This window comes from Lepisosteus oculatus, chromosome 4, assembly GCF_040954835.1.
Source record: "Lepisosteus oculatus isolate fLepOcu1 chromosome 4, fLepOcu1.hap2, whole genome shotgun sequence".
Taxonomy (NCBI): domain Eukaryota; kingdom Metazoa; phylum Chordata; class Actinopteri; order Semionotiformes; family Lepisosteidae; genus Lepisosteus; species Lepisosteus oculatus.
In genome coordinates, this window is record NC_090699.1 from 7,681,443 (window position 1) to 7,697,753 (window position 16,311).

General features: G+C 47.1%; 1 protein-coding gene across 1 annotated transcript; it reads right to left on the reverse strand.

Moving 5' to 3' along the window:
* Window positions 1–1,985: 1,985 nt before the first annotated feature.
* Window positions 1,986–16,075, reverse strand: LOC102685490 (purine nucleoside phosphorylase-like). Its single transcript, XM_069188490.1, has 6 exons — window positions 15,731–16,075; window positions 10,878–11,047; window positions 9,436–9,539; window positions 8,354–8,529; window positions 6,967–7,157; window positions 1,986–5,699 (listed from the first exon to the last, which is right to left on the reverse strand). The coding sequence occupies exons 1-6, from the start codon at window positions 15,751–15,753 to the stop codon at window positions 5,485–5,487; spliced, it is 879 nt and encodes a 292-aa protein (XP_069044591.1). The 5' UTR covers window positions 15,754–16,075; the 3' UTR covers window positions 1,986–5,484.
* Between the last annotated feature and the right edge of the window lie 236 nt (window positions 16,076–16,311).

Genomic DNA, 16,311 nt, shown 5'->3' on the forward strand with positions numbered 1-16,311 from the left:
AGGCTTGCGAATCCGTCTCTTTTAATCCAAGAGAAATATGGCTCTCGACTTCGAGACGGTTTTGCCGACAAACACTACTCACTTGTTAGCTCTGCCTGCAGATCACGTTGGAACATTTCTGCGGTGAACATGGATACCTGTGAGGGTTTTCAAAGTTTGCTCGTTACTCGGCGTTTCTCTCAGTCCAGGCCAGGGAAACAGACAAAATATCCGTCAGTCTGTTTTCGATACCTGCGTGGTCCAACAGAGGGCAGCGGTGAGCTGGATTCCAACCTGGCATACAAACGGACACAAGGTAATAGCCCACCCGCGACAAAATGCCGGCCCATCGCGGGGCTGTAAATTAGAAAAAACAGTTAACCTGGACAGCATATCTTTGCACCACGGGGCATCGGTAATAATAATAATAATAATAATAATAATAATAATAATAATAATAATAATAATCGAACCCAGGGACCTAGAGCCGTGAAGCAGCAATGCTCCCCCTTCCAGCTTAATGGAAAATAAATCTTTTTTTCTGCATTTTAGATTTCTAAGTCGCGTGTGAACAGGAACACAGTAGCCAGTTCTACTGGTGAAAATGGCTTCAGTATGACATCTAGGATGTAAATCTCCTAAACAAAATAAAAAAGACTGACGCGCAGACTCTTTACTTAACTGCAGCCACTCCCACCTTGCCCTTGTTAGTTTTTGTGCGAGATAGGATAAATAAGGAGCTTTTTTTTAAGTGCTTTGACGTGACTGCTGCCAATTCCAGGATAAATAGGGCGGATTTCTGGCCAAACCGAGAGTCTGATTTAAGCTGCTTAAAGAAGGGGAGGTAATTTGTCTTGTATGGGCAGGCAGTGAGAGGACACTGCCTCAGCGTCATGGAAAACTGCTCTAGGCACAATTGCAGTGGAAACATTTTTCTTTCTAAAAAGAGGTGTTTGTGACGTCACACTAGCCCCACCGCGGGGAAGGGAGGGGGAGACCCACCCCTCCTCCCCCAGGCTGGACGCCGCAACGCAACAGGGCTGACAGCCTTAATCATCCACCCGAGAAATGAGTCGCACAGCCCGTCTCAAATAGGAGCAGCGGCTGACAGGAACCACTGAAGCAAATGTTTCCAGCCTGCTATCCGAGAATTGCCCGGGGTCCTCTGAGACCATCCGGGGGTGATCCCCACATCCAAAGACAAGCTTTTCACTCTCAGATTGATCCGGTGTGTAACCACCACTCCTTCACAGCGGATTTGACTGAACAGAGGTTATCGTCAGCTGTTAGTGTTTTAACCTTCTTTGAATTAGCATTAACACAATAGCCATAGTAGCATCATATGGATTTAACAATAACAGAGCAATAGTTACATCATGATGCAAACTGGTGGTTCTTATTGATATGAAATCATTTAAGAAAATAATACTGATTACAAAAGCCATTTAAGCCATTTGACCCATCTAGGTTATTTGGTAGATTAGAGACTACAAGGTACGTCGGGTATCAGCTTCAACAACATGGCTGGGTAGCTGGTTCCACACTCCTACCACCCTTTGTGTAAAGATATGACTCCTGTTCTGACTGGGGAATCTCATCATGCTGTGTCTTGAGAGAAGCCAACACCTTGGCCTGGAGTCTGTGGGGGGGTTGCAGGTTCAAATTCCACATGGGGGTACAGCTCTTGCAAGGCGACCTGTTCTTCCACACTTCCCCACCCTTTGGGTATAGAAGAGCATTCTGTCCTGATTGGAGGTTGTCATCCAAGTCCAGTTTCACTGAGGATTGCTGGCTACACTTCCTAAATAAAGACACAGCTAAAGTCTGTCACTGTGTAAGTGTGCACAGCTGTCAGTAAAACTTTGCAAGTAAAATTCAGAATTGAAGTATGTAAGAATGAACATGATTTACATTTCCAGTTCTCGTCCCCGATGACAGGTTTGGCAAAATCATTCAAATGTGGAAAAGCGCCCACTCACTACAGGGTATCCACAATGAGTCAGATCAAGGTTCATTCACTTATGTTTAATGGGGGAACCACAATATTTTCATACTTTCCACACGAGTGCTTTAGAGTACAGAGAGCTGTTTGCAGAGAAACCCTGCAGCTATTTACATTAGACTTAGTGGATGAGCAAACTCACCACATGGGACAGCATAGCCCTCTCCCAGGAGGAACTACAGCAACTACACTGGCAAAATCACACCTCCAGCTGCTTGACTTGGATCTCTGCGTACTACCAGTTTACTTACGGTATTGACATAGAGTCAGGGGGGGTGTACACCACTAAGTCTCTTGGTGTACATAAAATCAAATTTATAAATAAAATCAAGTAAATGAATGAACAAATAATTATTGCTTACACTTATAATATAGGTTCAAGTCCCACATAAAGGCACAGCTCTTGCAAGGTGGCCTTCACTGCAATCACCCTGGTAAAATGCCCAGCTGTAGAAATGGGTAAACAAGTAAGTCTCTTGGGATAAATAAAATCAGGCAAATAAATTAACAGTCAGAAAACATCTGAGTCAATGTGCAAAATGCATGCATTCCCCTACCCCTCTCGCAGCACATTAGGAAGGTTCGGAAGTGTGGTGTTAGACCAGTGCTGTGCCACGTTACCTGGTTCTCATTGATAACAACGAGTAATGGCCTCGTCTTCATCCTTCTTCTGCCTTCTGAGGAAGATCGTTGCTTACAAAGGGTTGTTGCAACGGCAGAGGATTATAGGATGTGATTTACCATCAATCGAAGAGATTCACAGCATCCTCTGTCGCAATAGAGCTCAATCCATCATTCAGGATCCCAACCCTCCCGGCCACAAACTGTTCTCCTCCCTGCGCTCTGGAATGCAGTACCACCCTATTAAAGCATGGACCACTGGGCTTAAGAACAGCTTCAACCTTAAAGTAGCGTGCGTCATTAACCGCATTCTCTCTGCACTCAACACTTAGTGACCAGGATTTTAAGATTTTGTGTGTTTATTGTTCTGTAATACCTATTATACGTCGTTGTGCTATGTTGTGCATGATGATCAACTGTGACTGTCATTATTTATTTTTTAGGTGGGGAGCTGCGTCTGCATGCGTAGGCTGCAAAGGAACAAGTAATAGGTTTATTCCATGCTGAAAAAAAAGAAGAAAGAAAACACAACGTTTCGTCCGAAGGCTCCACAGCCGAAACGTTGTGTTTTCTTCTTTTTACAGCATGAAATAAACCTATTAATTATTTATTTTTTGCTGTTCTGTAAGGGACTGTCTACATCGTGTGGTGTGATCTGTTGTACTGTGTTTTCTGCTGTATCAGGCATTTCCAAAGAGAACACCACAGACAATAATCCCATAGAACATGGACATATGGCAGATTAACTCCTCTCCCTCTCTGGGTACTAGCAACAAAAGCTGACAGTTTTAGCAAGCAGGACTGAACAATTATGCGAGACAGGCGAATTTCGCACGGCTTACAAAGCTGATCAAAAACACCAGCACAGCTGCCCTGCCTCCAGCGGAGTACATTTGAATTCCTGCCTTCCTGTGCCAATGTAAAAACTTTGCGAACGGCCCCTACAGATGTGCCCCAGGCTCTCTCAAGCTTGGAGAGAGGCAGGCCGATAGTGGAGAAATGAACATTATTCTGTCCAATGGGTTTTATTAGTCTTCTAAAACAGACAAGACTCGGAGAAAAACAAGAAAACCTGTGTAACAGCCTTCATATCAGAAAGATTTTAAAGGTATCACATAAATAAGAAAAGGATATGCAATATGCCTCTTTAACAGGAAGCATAAATCTCAAATGTTAAGACTGAAAAATCACTGGGTTTGCTTTCCTGGAAAAAGGTACACTTCATCAAGTAATTGCAACTCGTTGAGGTCAGGCGAGTGAGCCCAGGGAAAGTCGAACATTTTTTGTACTGACCATGTCTTAAATCAGCACAAGGCTGCTTCTCTTGTGCAAGCTTCAATTTAAGAATCAGCTGACTGTCTGGAGCCATTCCTCATACTTAATTAGGACCGGCAAGCCAGCAATCTGTAATCAGTGCTCACTGGCAAATTGCATGTTTTAAAGCTTGAAGCATCTGTGTCTCGATTCTGTGGAATGCAAGCTCATGATTCTTTTAACACAGGTGGCAGCTCTGAAATACACAGCTCATTTTTAAAACAGACATATTGGACCCCGTTTCTGCACAATGGTTTTGTGCAATGGACATCAGAAATAAAAATGCACATTTTGACAGTACCAAACAACCTTCAGTTCAGCCTGATAGCTGAAGCTTTCAAGGCAAATATTAATAGCAAAGTCCCCCAAGTGTATGACATTCCACTTAATCTTTGGCAGTTTCTTAAGTGACCCATTTCAAATGAGAGAAAAGTGCCTAAAGTCACCACTAGATAAATAAACAATACAAAATAGAAAGGCCTACCCTTCATACAGAACAAAATACAATATATATACCAGTTAAATATATAAGTTATTAGTCCATCAACAATAATTTAGATACACAAGTGCACAAAAACCACGCAAAATCTCAGCTGAGCCCCTAAACACGAAAGGTAATTTTCCTTAGTTACTCAAGATAGACAATTTATCAAGCTAGTACTATAAAGCAAAGTACTATGCTGTAATGTGTATGAATAAATTGGTCTCAAGGCAAGATTTATGAATACTACTTTTGACTGACATGAAGGAATTGGTGCATTCACATAAGGAAATTACAGTATGTGTATGATTTTTAAAAGAAAGTTTTTTTTTTCCATAGCAGCATTAACTTTAGCCCTGTTCTGTTTTTCTTTATTATGATAATGGCAATTTTCCTGACCTTTGAACACCATTGTGATGTCACAATGTGATGTCACCATCCCCCCCCACCCCCATCTGCCTTTGTCAGAGAGTCCACAGAGATTTTAGCGCGGTTTTTTCACTATACTTACAGCAACGTGTTGGACAGGTACAAACCTTTTCCCCTTCAGGTAATTAAAAAATGCACATTTTGTTTCTTTTTTTAGAAAGTTCTGAATATAAACAATCAAGAGCAGACCCTTCAGCCTGTCTAGCCTATTCTCTACGCTTAATCTCAGTATTAATTTCTTTTCTTCAGGAATGTACAGTCCAACTATAATACAGTAACACAGTCCCTACGTAAAACCAAGCCTGTTTCTTTTCAAGCCTGTGTGTTCAACCAGTTGCAGGTATTAAGGATATCTATGTTCACAGGCAGGTCATAGCAATGGATCATCGATTGCTGACCAGCCTGTTTTGAGAAGCTGGTGGCAGAAAGCAGCGAGAGGCTTGTGGTTGCTGACGGTCTGTTGGGTGGCCAGGATTTCAATGCAATCAGCACAGCAATTCATTATTGGCATCTTAATCGCTTAATTGGCTCTGCCAAAACAGATCGCCAAAACCACTGAAGGATGAAGTGGGGTGCAGGGGGAGGGAAGACTGGCGATGCTATGGAATAGAGGTTTTGGGGTCTCCGCGCTGCCCCACTCCTCCCCGATCCTGGCTCATCAGTAGTTGTTGTTGAGCTCGACGCGCGCCACCAGCGTGGACACCAGCTTCTCCAGCTGCTCCGCCCTCTGCTTGCCGGTCTGCAGCACCTCCTCGTGGTTGGCCCGCTCCTCGCTCTCGTAGTCCATCACCGCCTTGTTGGTGATGAGCGAGAGCCCCAAGACGCGCAGGCCGCAGTGCCGCGCCACGATCACCTCGTGCACAGTGCTCATGCCTGGGGGGCGGGGACAAGGGAAGGGGCGGGGACAAAGAAAGGGCGCGGTCAGAGCTGAGCATCCTTACAGGTCCACTGCAGGACAGGCTCCACCCATTCTGTCGCAAAAACAGATGTTTGAGCCTCAGTGTGCGCTCCGAGATCTAGTCCCTATGTCTATGGCGGCTAAGGGAAGATTCACTGAATGGTTTCAATACATCGCAAAGGAAAAACTGTACTGGCAGGCTGAACAGCCCCAAAGACATAAAAACGTATGTTTTACCAGGACCAAACAACATTCCGTTCAGCCCGATGGCAGAAGCTTTCAAGGCAAATATTAATAGCAAAGTCCCAAGTGCACGACTTTCCACTTAATCTTAAAAAAGGACGTATGAGTATTAATGTGTGCACTGAGACCCAGTCCCTGTGTATTTCTGCTAAGGGAAGATTCACTGAATGGTTTCAATGCATCAAAACGGAAACTGTGCTGACCGACTGAGCAGCCACAAAGAAAAGCATCCCATTAGGGGCACATCACGTTCCTGATGGGTAATTACATTTAGGGTCATCATTAATCTTTGGAGTGATCAATGGAAAGACTGAAGAGTAAGGCTTCACTTTTATTAGAGTCATGGGATCTTGGCTCTGCATTCCTGGTCAAGCTGCGCTTCGTGTGAGTTATTCGTTAACAACAATTTGAGATTTACTATATTAATTCATTGGGCTAGTAGTCCTTTTCATTCAGAAAGGCTCCAAGACACATTTTTGGGTGATTTCCAAAACCTAGGCTACCTCTTCCGTACCGTATATGGGGGGATTGCTTAAGAGCAGTGGTTCTCAAAGTGTGCTCTGCGGACCACTGGTGGTCCGCAAGCGTGCGCCAAGTGGTCCGCGGACTGTCCTATTCATCTCTCTTAAAGCAAGTCTAAGCAGCTCCATTCTTCACATTAACTTTTTAAGTACTAAAAGCCTTTGCAAAATAAGGCATTTTGTTCATGCAAATATTAGTTATTTCATCAAATTTAGTTCAATATTAATTTTAGTACATGAACAGGCGATGATTTTTACAAGGTAAGAAGTGGACGTAGGCATAGGTGGTCCGCCGCATCTGTGACTTGGTTTAAGTGGTCCGCGGACCATAGAACTTCGAGAACCACTGCTTTAGAGCACAATGCTGTCCTTTGAGCTGTCATGACGCCCTCGTCCTGAGGTGTCTCGAGTGCCTGTCGAGAAACGATGGCACCCCTCCCTCCGGGTGAGCGTCCACAGAAAAAGAGAGGCTACTCACCAACGGCATCGGCCCCGAGGCGGTTCAGCATGCGGCACTCGGCGATGGTCTCGAAGGAGGGGCCCCCCAGCACGCAGTACACCCCCTCTTTCATGAAGTCGGAGTAGCCGAGCTCCGCGCCCACAACCTGCGCCGCCTTCAGGAGGTCCCGGTCATAGGCGTCCGACATGCAGGGGAAACGCACCCCGAACCTGGCAGGAGGAACCACAGGGGCCTTATACTCCACTATAACCCAGCGCGGCACGCGATAGAGGGCCCCATTCCCGCCCAACCAGCTCAAACCCCTCACGTCTCCCAGCTGCGCGCGGACTGCAGGACGGCAGAGGAACAGGCTTGTGTGTCGTTGGGGGGTCAAGAGGCATTGAGGGGCCAGAGCGGTGTCTAAAAATCCCGCAGTTTATTTAACAAGGGCACGCTGCAACGTTACGAGCACACAGCCTATCAGGCTGACGCCAGAACTCCTGCACAGAACTCTCTGCGCTATGGCAACCGTTGGAAACAAACTGAACCCCAAAACAAAGCAGCTGGACTATAGAGCTCAGTTTATGTTATGGCGGGAAGCACTTTCCTATGAGTGTCAGAGTGCCCAAACAGGACAGGCCCAAACAGGATAAGTAGCAGAAGCTGAGCCTTCAAAAGCTTTCTTAGGCTAAACAGAAGAGCAGTTTCTGAGTATAGTTTCAGCCTGGAAAAGTAATTACACTCAAGCGATCTCTTGTACAGGCACAGTTTGAGACTGGGCAATGAATTATCGTGCTGTTTCCAGGGTGCTCGTATTCGTTTGCATTCTTTTGCTCTGTCCCTGGAGCGATTTCAGGCAAATTGCGCTCCATTTCTCTCTGCCACGTAGAAACACCTGTGGCCTCAGCACTGCCCCAAGGCAAAAACAGCGACTTGGAACCCGAGGTGTGGTCAGGATCACGTCTCCGAGAGGGAGGGAGGCTGTGACGTTACCCTCTCCCGTTGTTAAGCCAGCACCAGACTGCCCATATTGTCTCCCTCTCTGCTGAAGGAGAAGAAAATAAACACAACGTTTCGGCTGTGGAGCCTTCTTCAGTTGTGACACCTGAAGAAGGCTCCACAGCCGAAACGTTGTGTTTCTTCTCTTTTCAGCCTGGAATAAACCTTTACTTGTTCCTCTGCAGCCTGCGTACGCTCACGCAGCTCCCTACTTGAACTCTGTTCCATTTGCAATCGCTATGAAGTTACAAACCGGCTGAGCAGCCAAGCTATCGGGACGTCACCGCCCCAGAGCACAGGAATTAACCTCCCCCGGTCTTTGAAGTGCTCCTGTGACCCTCTGCACTGAGAAATGCCAGCTCTGTTCTCAGGCCGATGAGCCGGGCAGAAGGCCGTACGAGGTCAGATCCTGCCGGCGGTTCCTCACCTCTCCTCGTTGGGTCCCACTAAGGGGTTGTTGCCGGCGAACCCCGGGAGGTTGAGGTGGTCCTTGATGAGCATGACGTCGCCCACCTTGTAGTCCTGGTTCAGGCCCCCGGCCGCGTTGGTGAGGATGACCGTCTGCACCCCGAGGAGCTTGAAGATGCGGATGGGGAAGGTGACCTGGGAGGGGAGAGGAGACGTTACTCTACGGCCGTTTACGCCAAGCTATAGGCTCTGGCGGCGTGGCCACCTAGTGGTGGTGGCAGTGATGACACAACCGTGTCACCCAGATGGACCGGACACTAGGATCCCGACAAACGGGAGAAATCCTGACTTAAAGGGTTTCCCATGACCGGCCCTAGATTTCTGGGGGCCCTAGTCAAGATCTTGGAAAGGGGCCCCTTCATGATCACAACTTGCACAGACACTGCTACTATCAGCTCCCACCCCAAACTTTTTACCCAGCAGCATTCCTGTAACAGCAGTTGAAACCACACTGATACTCTCATCTGACAGTAAAGATGAGACAGTGAAATACACTACTGCACTTACATCCATAACTGATAATACTGAATTATACAGTAATTTATAACTAACAAACAGCCTTGACTAGCACAAAAGACTTTTTTAGGCTCACATTTGAACATGTGTCATGTCATGTCATTTGCCAAACTGCTATATACCATACAGTTTCACATTAGGACCCAGGTGGGCACCCCATGTTGGTCCCACTAACACCTCTGCCAGCAGCAACCTAAGTTTTTCCCAGGAGTCTCTCATCCAGGTACTGGCCAGGCTCACACCTGCTGAGCTTCAGTGGGGCTGCCAGTTGAGAGCAGCAGAGTGATATGGCTGCCGACATTCAACCGTGCCAATTAAAAACCATGTTGTGTTTCACATTGAGGGGGCCCCCTGGTGGCGCTGGGGCCCTAGGCAGTCTCCTAGTTGGCCCACGCCAAGCACCGGCCCTTCCGATGATCTTCGGGGTCAGCGGTACAAACAGCGACTGGTATACGCAGAGAATACGTCTCGGGGGGGGGGGAAGCCGAAATTCGATCCCCAGACAAGAAAGGAGAGGGTCCTCACCTTCCAGATGGGGTATCCTTCGTACAGGTGGAACCTGCCCTGCATGCAGACGCATGGCTTGCCGTTCAGGGTCCCAAAAATGAGGCGTCCCGCATGCCCGTGAACTGCAAGGAGGGACACAGATCGATCAGGCAGTGCTTTTCACTCACAGAAAAAGTGTAGGAGTGTCAGTTGAGAGACAGCATTCACAAACACAATTTTGTTTCAGAACCTCTTGGACAAAAAAGCGATTTTCCCAGCCTGCTGACTGAACTGCTGACAGTTACTCCAGTGGGGAATTCCTGATATCAATCTGAATGTCAAAATATGAGCCACTACCGCGGACTGAAAAAAAAATCTAAGTTAAAAAACCACCTTCTGTTGCAGTATAGTGGTACAGAGCATCGTAAAAAGCCAGCAGAGATATTTCTAGGTCCTAGAAATGTGTGGAGTTCACATGTGGGGCACCAAACAACACTTCTTAGCATTAATTTGGCTGGCACTTTTACCCCAAGCGACAAACTCTTATTTCCTCATTCACACATGCTGTGTGAACAGGAGCAGAGTAAATCCAACAGCTGTATCTTCCTCAAGGGTACAACATAGGCTATGCCCCCTGGGGGACTTGAACCTGCAACCTTCTACTTCCCACAACATAGCCCTAAGCATTTCTCCACACTGCTGCCAAAACCAAAACTAACTAGGAACTGTGAAAACAGAAGCATCCTTAATGCATATACGTGCATAAGTGCATCTTTTAATGGACAGACTGTTTTGAGAAAGTCTCTAATGTGCAGGAAATAAGCAATTTATATTATATGGGGAATACTTTGCAGGCCATGATTTCTGTCTATGAAGGCCATGTGTGGGGTCTTAGGTCACAGGCTTCACACAGACAGGATCAGGGAACAGCAGTACAGGAATAGCTAATTCTGGTGCTCTAGAGACAAGTTTATTTTTTCAGGGCTTTCCAGCCATTGAAAAATGAAAAATGTCGTTAAGAGCTCCAGCACTGCTGGTCAGCAGGATGGAGAAGTACATCTAGACCTGAGATCAGGAGGCACTTCTCAACACAAAGGGTCGTGGGAGTGTGGAACAAGGTGCCCAGGCAGATTGTTGAACCCAATGCCCTGGCATAATAGTGATTCCTTAAACATTATATAGCGCTTTTCTGGACACTCCAATAAAAGTGCTCTACAGGTAATGGGGACCAGTGTGCAACCCCACCTGGATGATGCTCCAGTACTCTCACCACACACCAGCTCTCAGTGGGGAGGAGAGCAGAGTGATGAAGCCAGTTCAGAGATGGGGGTTATTAAGAGGTCATGATTGGTAAAGGCCAGGGGGAAATTTGGACAGGACACCGGGGAAACACTCCTACTCTCTACGAGAAATGCCCTGGGATTTTCGATGACCAAAAAGAGTCAGTACAAAAACTCTGGAAAGACAGCCAGGCGTCTTACCTGTGCTTTGAGGGAAGTTGGGAATGTCGGAGTATTTGAAAACCACCTGGTCCTTAAGCATTTCAGCCAGACCCCCAAGTCCAGATCCACAGATGATGGCGATCACAGGGCGGTGCTTGGTCTGAGACAGCAGCCAATCAGCTGTCACCTTGTAGTCCTCGAAGGTGTATCTGAAAGAGAGGAACATTGAGTTCAAAATGTTGGCCTGATTGCTGGACATCATGTGTTATTATTATTAGAGGATATTGAAGTGGGGGAGCACAGTGGTGAGTCTTGCTGCCTTGAGGCACCAGGGCCCCAGGTTCAAGTCCTAGGGAGCTATCTGTTTGGAGTTTGCATGTTCACCCCTTGTTCATGTGGCTTTCTTCCCATTTACCTCCCTCTGGTAAAATTGGCTCCTGGAAAAACTGGCCCTGGTGTGAGTGTGTGTGTGTTTGTGCCTGCCTTGTGATGGGCTGGTGTCACATCCAGGGGGTACCTTGCCTTGCGCCCACTGCTTGCTGGGATAGACTCCGGCTTCCCCTGTGACCCCGTACTTAATAAAGTGGTTAAAAAACAGAAGGTCACGATCTGATCCTTCTCTACAGAGAAACCCCCACTGAAAGGAGCTGATTTGCCATGAATATAATTGAAGGACTCTTGGGATTTCAATGTTATTTCTGTACAGTCTTTTTTTTCTCTCCTAAAGACAGCCCTCCTGACTTGCTAATAATTTCAGGAATGTGGTTTCAGCCTGAATGACCGGTCAAATCAGAGTGCTGCCTGAAATATGGTTATCAGCCTCGGGCTCTCTGGGAAAGTTGATATGATCATTTCAATCTGTAGGTCTTCAATAACTTCCTCTGTGTGCTTCCCCTGCTAAGAGCTCCATAGCCTGTATTCACTTGATTCCTTTGGGAACCTAAGAACAGACTGAGATAAGGCTCAGGAGCTCATAATCTCTCAGATAAGGATATCAGTTGAGGTTGTTAGATTTCCCTCTGGTGTGGTCAGCTCACACACTAGGTGACTGCAGACCAAGACACAAGAACTGGCATCACTGGCTCTGCATCAGAACTCCTCTACCAATCGACCAAACACATTTTAGTTTCCAGCTGAAATTCCAAGGGATCACTTCCAAGGTTTTCATATGAACAACAAGCCAGTTATCTCAGACTTTTCCAGACAGCTTTGTCCCTCGGGACACAAACATTTCCAGGAGACTTTGGATAAGCACGGCTCTTTCTCCTGTGAAATCGGTGCTTTGCTGCACACATTTTAACACTTTGGTGGTGCATCAGGGCAGGACAGTGGCTCAGTGGCTGGTAATGCTGCCTCTCAGCGCTGGGGTCCAGGGTTAACTCCGGACCTGGGCTGCTGTCTGGGTGGAGTTTGCACGTTCTCCCGGTGTTCGTGTGGGTTTCCTCCCATAGTCCAAAGACATGCTGGTAGGCCAAGTGGCTTCTGGGAAAATTGGCCCCAGCGCGAGTGTGTGCGTGCGTGTGTCTGGTTGTGCCCTTTGGTGTCCCAACTAGGGTGTATCTGGTTCCCTAGTGACCCCGTGCTGGATATAGGTCTCGGAGAAGGGATGGATGATCGCATATTATAAACCTACAAAGGAGCAGGTAAAGGTTTATTCGATGTTGAAAAGAAAAGAGACAGGTGGGGCTGCACACTGGTGGTGGTGGAGGGGATCCCCGTTACCTGAAAAGCCCTTTGAGTGGAGTGTCCAGAAAAGCGCTATATAAGTGTAAGCTATTTTTATTAATTATTATAATTATTATAACTTGTTCCTTTGCACCCTACGCATGCTGATGCAGCTCCCTGCTTGAACAATTGCAATCCTAGGGGAACACCCCTCCGCCGTCTTGTCACTTTTGTGAATTGCAATACAGTCCCACACCCAAAAAAGCAAACAGAGAGAGAGACCGGCTCAGCTGACACTAAAGCAATCTGCTTTCAGCTCATTTATTTCTCATCGACTCCTACCGTCTCATTCGCAAACACAAGGAAGATCCAACTCCGGAAAAACACACCTTTGTTTCCCCACCTTTAACCTTTTTTTTTTTCAGCCTCATCTCTTCCCACATCGGTACAGATTCCAGCCGTACCTGAAAGCCGAGAGGTTTGTAAAAACTTCACTGGTGAGCCATCTCTGTCCAGGAAGAGGGTGAGATTGAGCCAGCCGATTGAGCCCCACTAGACCTGACCTAGGAGCAGCCAGGAACTCAGGGGGAGTGTTCCTGGCATGAGAAACTGATCTGCAATCATTCCAATAACTGAACACCCACCCGTCAATCTCCAATCAGCTCTTGAGAGTCACACGCTGAGGGACAGACAAAGTGATCGTATCATTTCTGCCGCAGGTTCACAGTTGTTTGTGCTTTGAGCGTGTGCGTTGGGGCCAGTGGCAGGGGTGCAAAATGAATAGCGTGAGCCACATTAAAAAAAGAAAACTAAAGTCTCTTCTTCAGTCCTTCTTTGTGGATTTTCCAGAAGCATGCAGGGGTTTGAAATCAAATGTTGTGACAGCCGCGCTCCAGCACAAATGCCGTCTTTGTAAGCAAGGCAGGCAGTGCAACTAACGTTGAAGACCAAATGCCGGAATTAAGGAAGCAGGCCTGTGCAGACGTTAATTTCTCCCTGGAAAGGCTGTGCATACTGGCGGCCAAGTCCAACATTCCTTTGCACAATGAAGTCATTATGTGCTTTTATGAGGATATATGCCCGTATTAAAAACGCGTTATCGTGAACGCTCAGTCACGACCGCCGTCACCGGAAAAATCAATCATTTGGTAGAGAAAATGTTAATTGGATTGAAGTCACGAGGCGGTTTGCTCGAAATTAAAACTTGTGTGGATCAGAAAAAGGAACCAAAAGCTCTTTTTTCTAGTCGAGAAATGACACATGTAGTGGCTTTAACGTTTTGCTAAACACAAAAGGGGAGCAAAGAGGGGTTTCCTATCGATTCTTCCTTCATCTGCCTTTCAATGGGAAATAGCAGCAGGGGGTCATGGGTTTGCCTTAGCGCCCTCGTCAAGCACATTTACAACACTTAACGAATCTCAGTGTGTGATCTAGCTGACCAGTTGAGCTGGAATCCCCCTGTTACACGGGGGAAATGCTGTGAGCCCACACGGATTCGCTTACATAATGTAGCAATTTCAGACTTTGGGGGGTTCGGTATGGTTGAACTCAACAAATGGACACTGACTCGATGAAAGAAAAGGAATCCCAAGTCCTTTTGACATAAAACACGCAGTGACGCGGTGAATGGTGTTTCTCCTTATTGTGAACGTCATTTTTTTCAGGTTTTTCTCGTCTCGTCAACGAGGCCTCCGCTCTCAGACGGAATCTCGCCCTCTGAGACTTAAAATCCAGTCTTTTGAAAACACAGCCACAGCGTGAGTTCCCCGCCCCATGAATATTCAAGGCCACTGAAACCAACCTGAAAGTCTCCTCCGAAATAAGGCTTTGTTAAACGTCAATTCCTACTGTAGCAGGGCTCCAAGACCAGGACCCGCCTGCAATTATTGACCCGTTAAGACTTAAAGGTTGAGGTTTTGGGTCGTTTCCGTTTAGGGTGGACAAAATTCCTCACGGAAAACTGTCGGCTTCTAGTTCAGATTATTGGCTACCTTTGATAAACGGACAGTCTCCACCTGCACAAATAGTGGGGTACCCCACATCGTTACAAATTGTTTTGTTTGTTTTTTCAGCTTCAGCTTAGAAAACATTCCCTCAGCCGGGTTGCGAGTAGGTAACCTGCTCACTTTCGAAACCAATATGCGTTATGCGGCATTCTGCGTTTCCCTGCTGGGAACTACGAAGTTTGGAAAGACCGGAAAATCTTTAACCTCGGTGCGAGTTTCCACACCGGAATGGAGTCATCTAGGAGTCATAAAATTGTTTCATTCTACACACAGCGCAATAGCCTCAGCTGCGGGGAAAACGTGCGCAAGGTCGCGTAATGGTGATTTTTTTTTTGTCTTGGTTACAGCAGGGCATCGCAACCTAGAGCTCTGGCAATTTCACGTAATGAACAGTTTTAAGGGCAAGGTAACGGCGCTCGTTTGCCAGGAAAAAAAGACGGTCTATTCCGCCCCCGTTGTCCTGACAACCACGATCGTAAGCGCTACAACACAACGGACTTTCTCTTATGTCTACGTTGGTCTGATTTCGGATTTAACGGAGGATACATTAGCAGACGGAAGGCATTGCGGAAAGTACATTCCAGATCTGATCCAGCGCGTCGCATTTCGTGTCGAGGTTCTCGCTTTCAGCCACTGTAGCACTAAGAAGAAAAAAACACATCCAAATGGCCGTTCATTTAAAATGCACAAAAATAAATAAATAAACGTGAGCGTGGGAGATACATTGTCCATTTCGAATAGGAAACGGATATTTCCGCCGCCCACGATTCCAGTGCCGGTCTCTATACAAGCTACTGGGGTGCCACGGGTCTTGGGCTACACCACGCACGTGGTGAGCCATGCCAGTCTGCCCACATTTGGCGTCACGGGTTGAAATTGAGTCTCGGTACATTTCACGGTTAAACAGGTCGGTTCCGAGCACAGGGCGCCAAGGAGAAGGCGCTCAGACCTCGTCACAAAAGGCTCAAACCGCGGAGGGAACAGTAAGAGCCTGTGTGACAAAAGGCGAGAGCGCTGAAGTTGCCCGCATGGCCAGAGATGCTCACGGAGAAAACCAAACTCCCCCGGGTTTAATTCTAGTACCGTTCTGCGCTCCAACTGCTCCGTTCGCTCTTTCCCACTCCTCTTCCTTATACAGATATGTTCGGACATCTGTGGCTTCAGCGTGTTTTCCCGCTGCTCGTGTATACATGACAAAAAAAAGTCTGTAAAATAACTTACCCTTTAACGGCTTCGGGAAACATCGCGCACTGCCCGATGAGGAAATCCTCGATAAACAGAATAAATGAACAAACCCGAAGTATTCAATGAATAACGCGGCTACTGCAGCGAGTCCCAAACCCAGTGACGGGGAAACGGAAATAAATCGAGACTTCTCAGTCGAATAGCTGAACAAATAATTGTTCGAATACGTCACTCGCGCCGACTATTGGTCCGCGAAGCCCGACTCTTGTTCGGTACCAAGAGCAAAACCGCTGTCGGTTCGCTTAACTCGACCTTTTTTGCGTCGTTGTAATTGAAACTGCTCTGTTACAAGACCGGTGCTCACTTTATACGCGCCTACGGCGTCAGAGAGGATGAGGCAACAGGAACCCCAGCAAATGTTTCCCATTGGCTCCCCAGAAGGCCTTGTCTGAAACCGAGTTGGTCAGAGGCGCACACACCTCCCGGGTTTAACCCAATCAGAGACGCCCCTCCTGGCTGAGGTCCCCCTTGGCTAATGTCTGTACGATAACAGGAGGGCCAACACATCCTCCCTCCCAGCTTTCTGTCAAAAACATGTGATGTAACCCCCCCCCCCA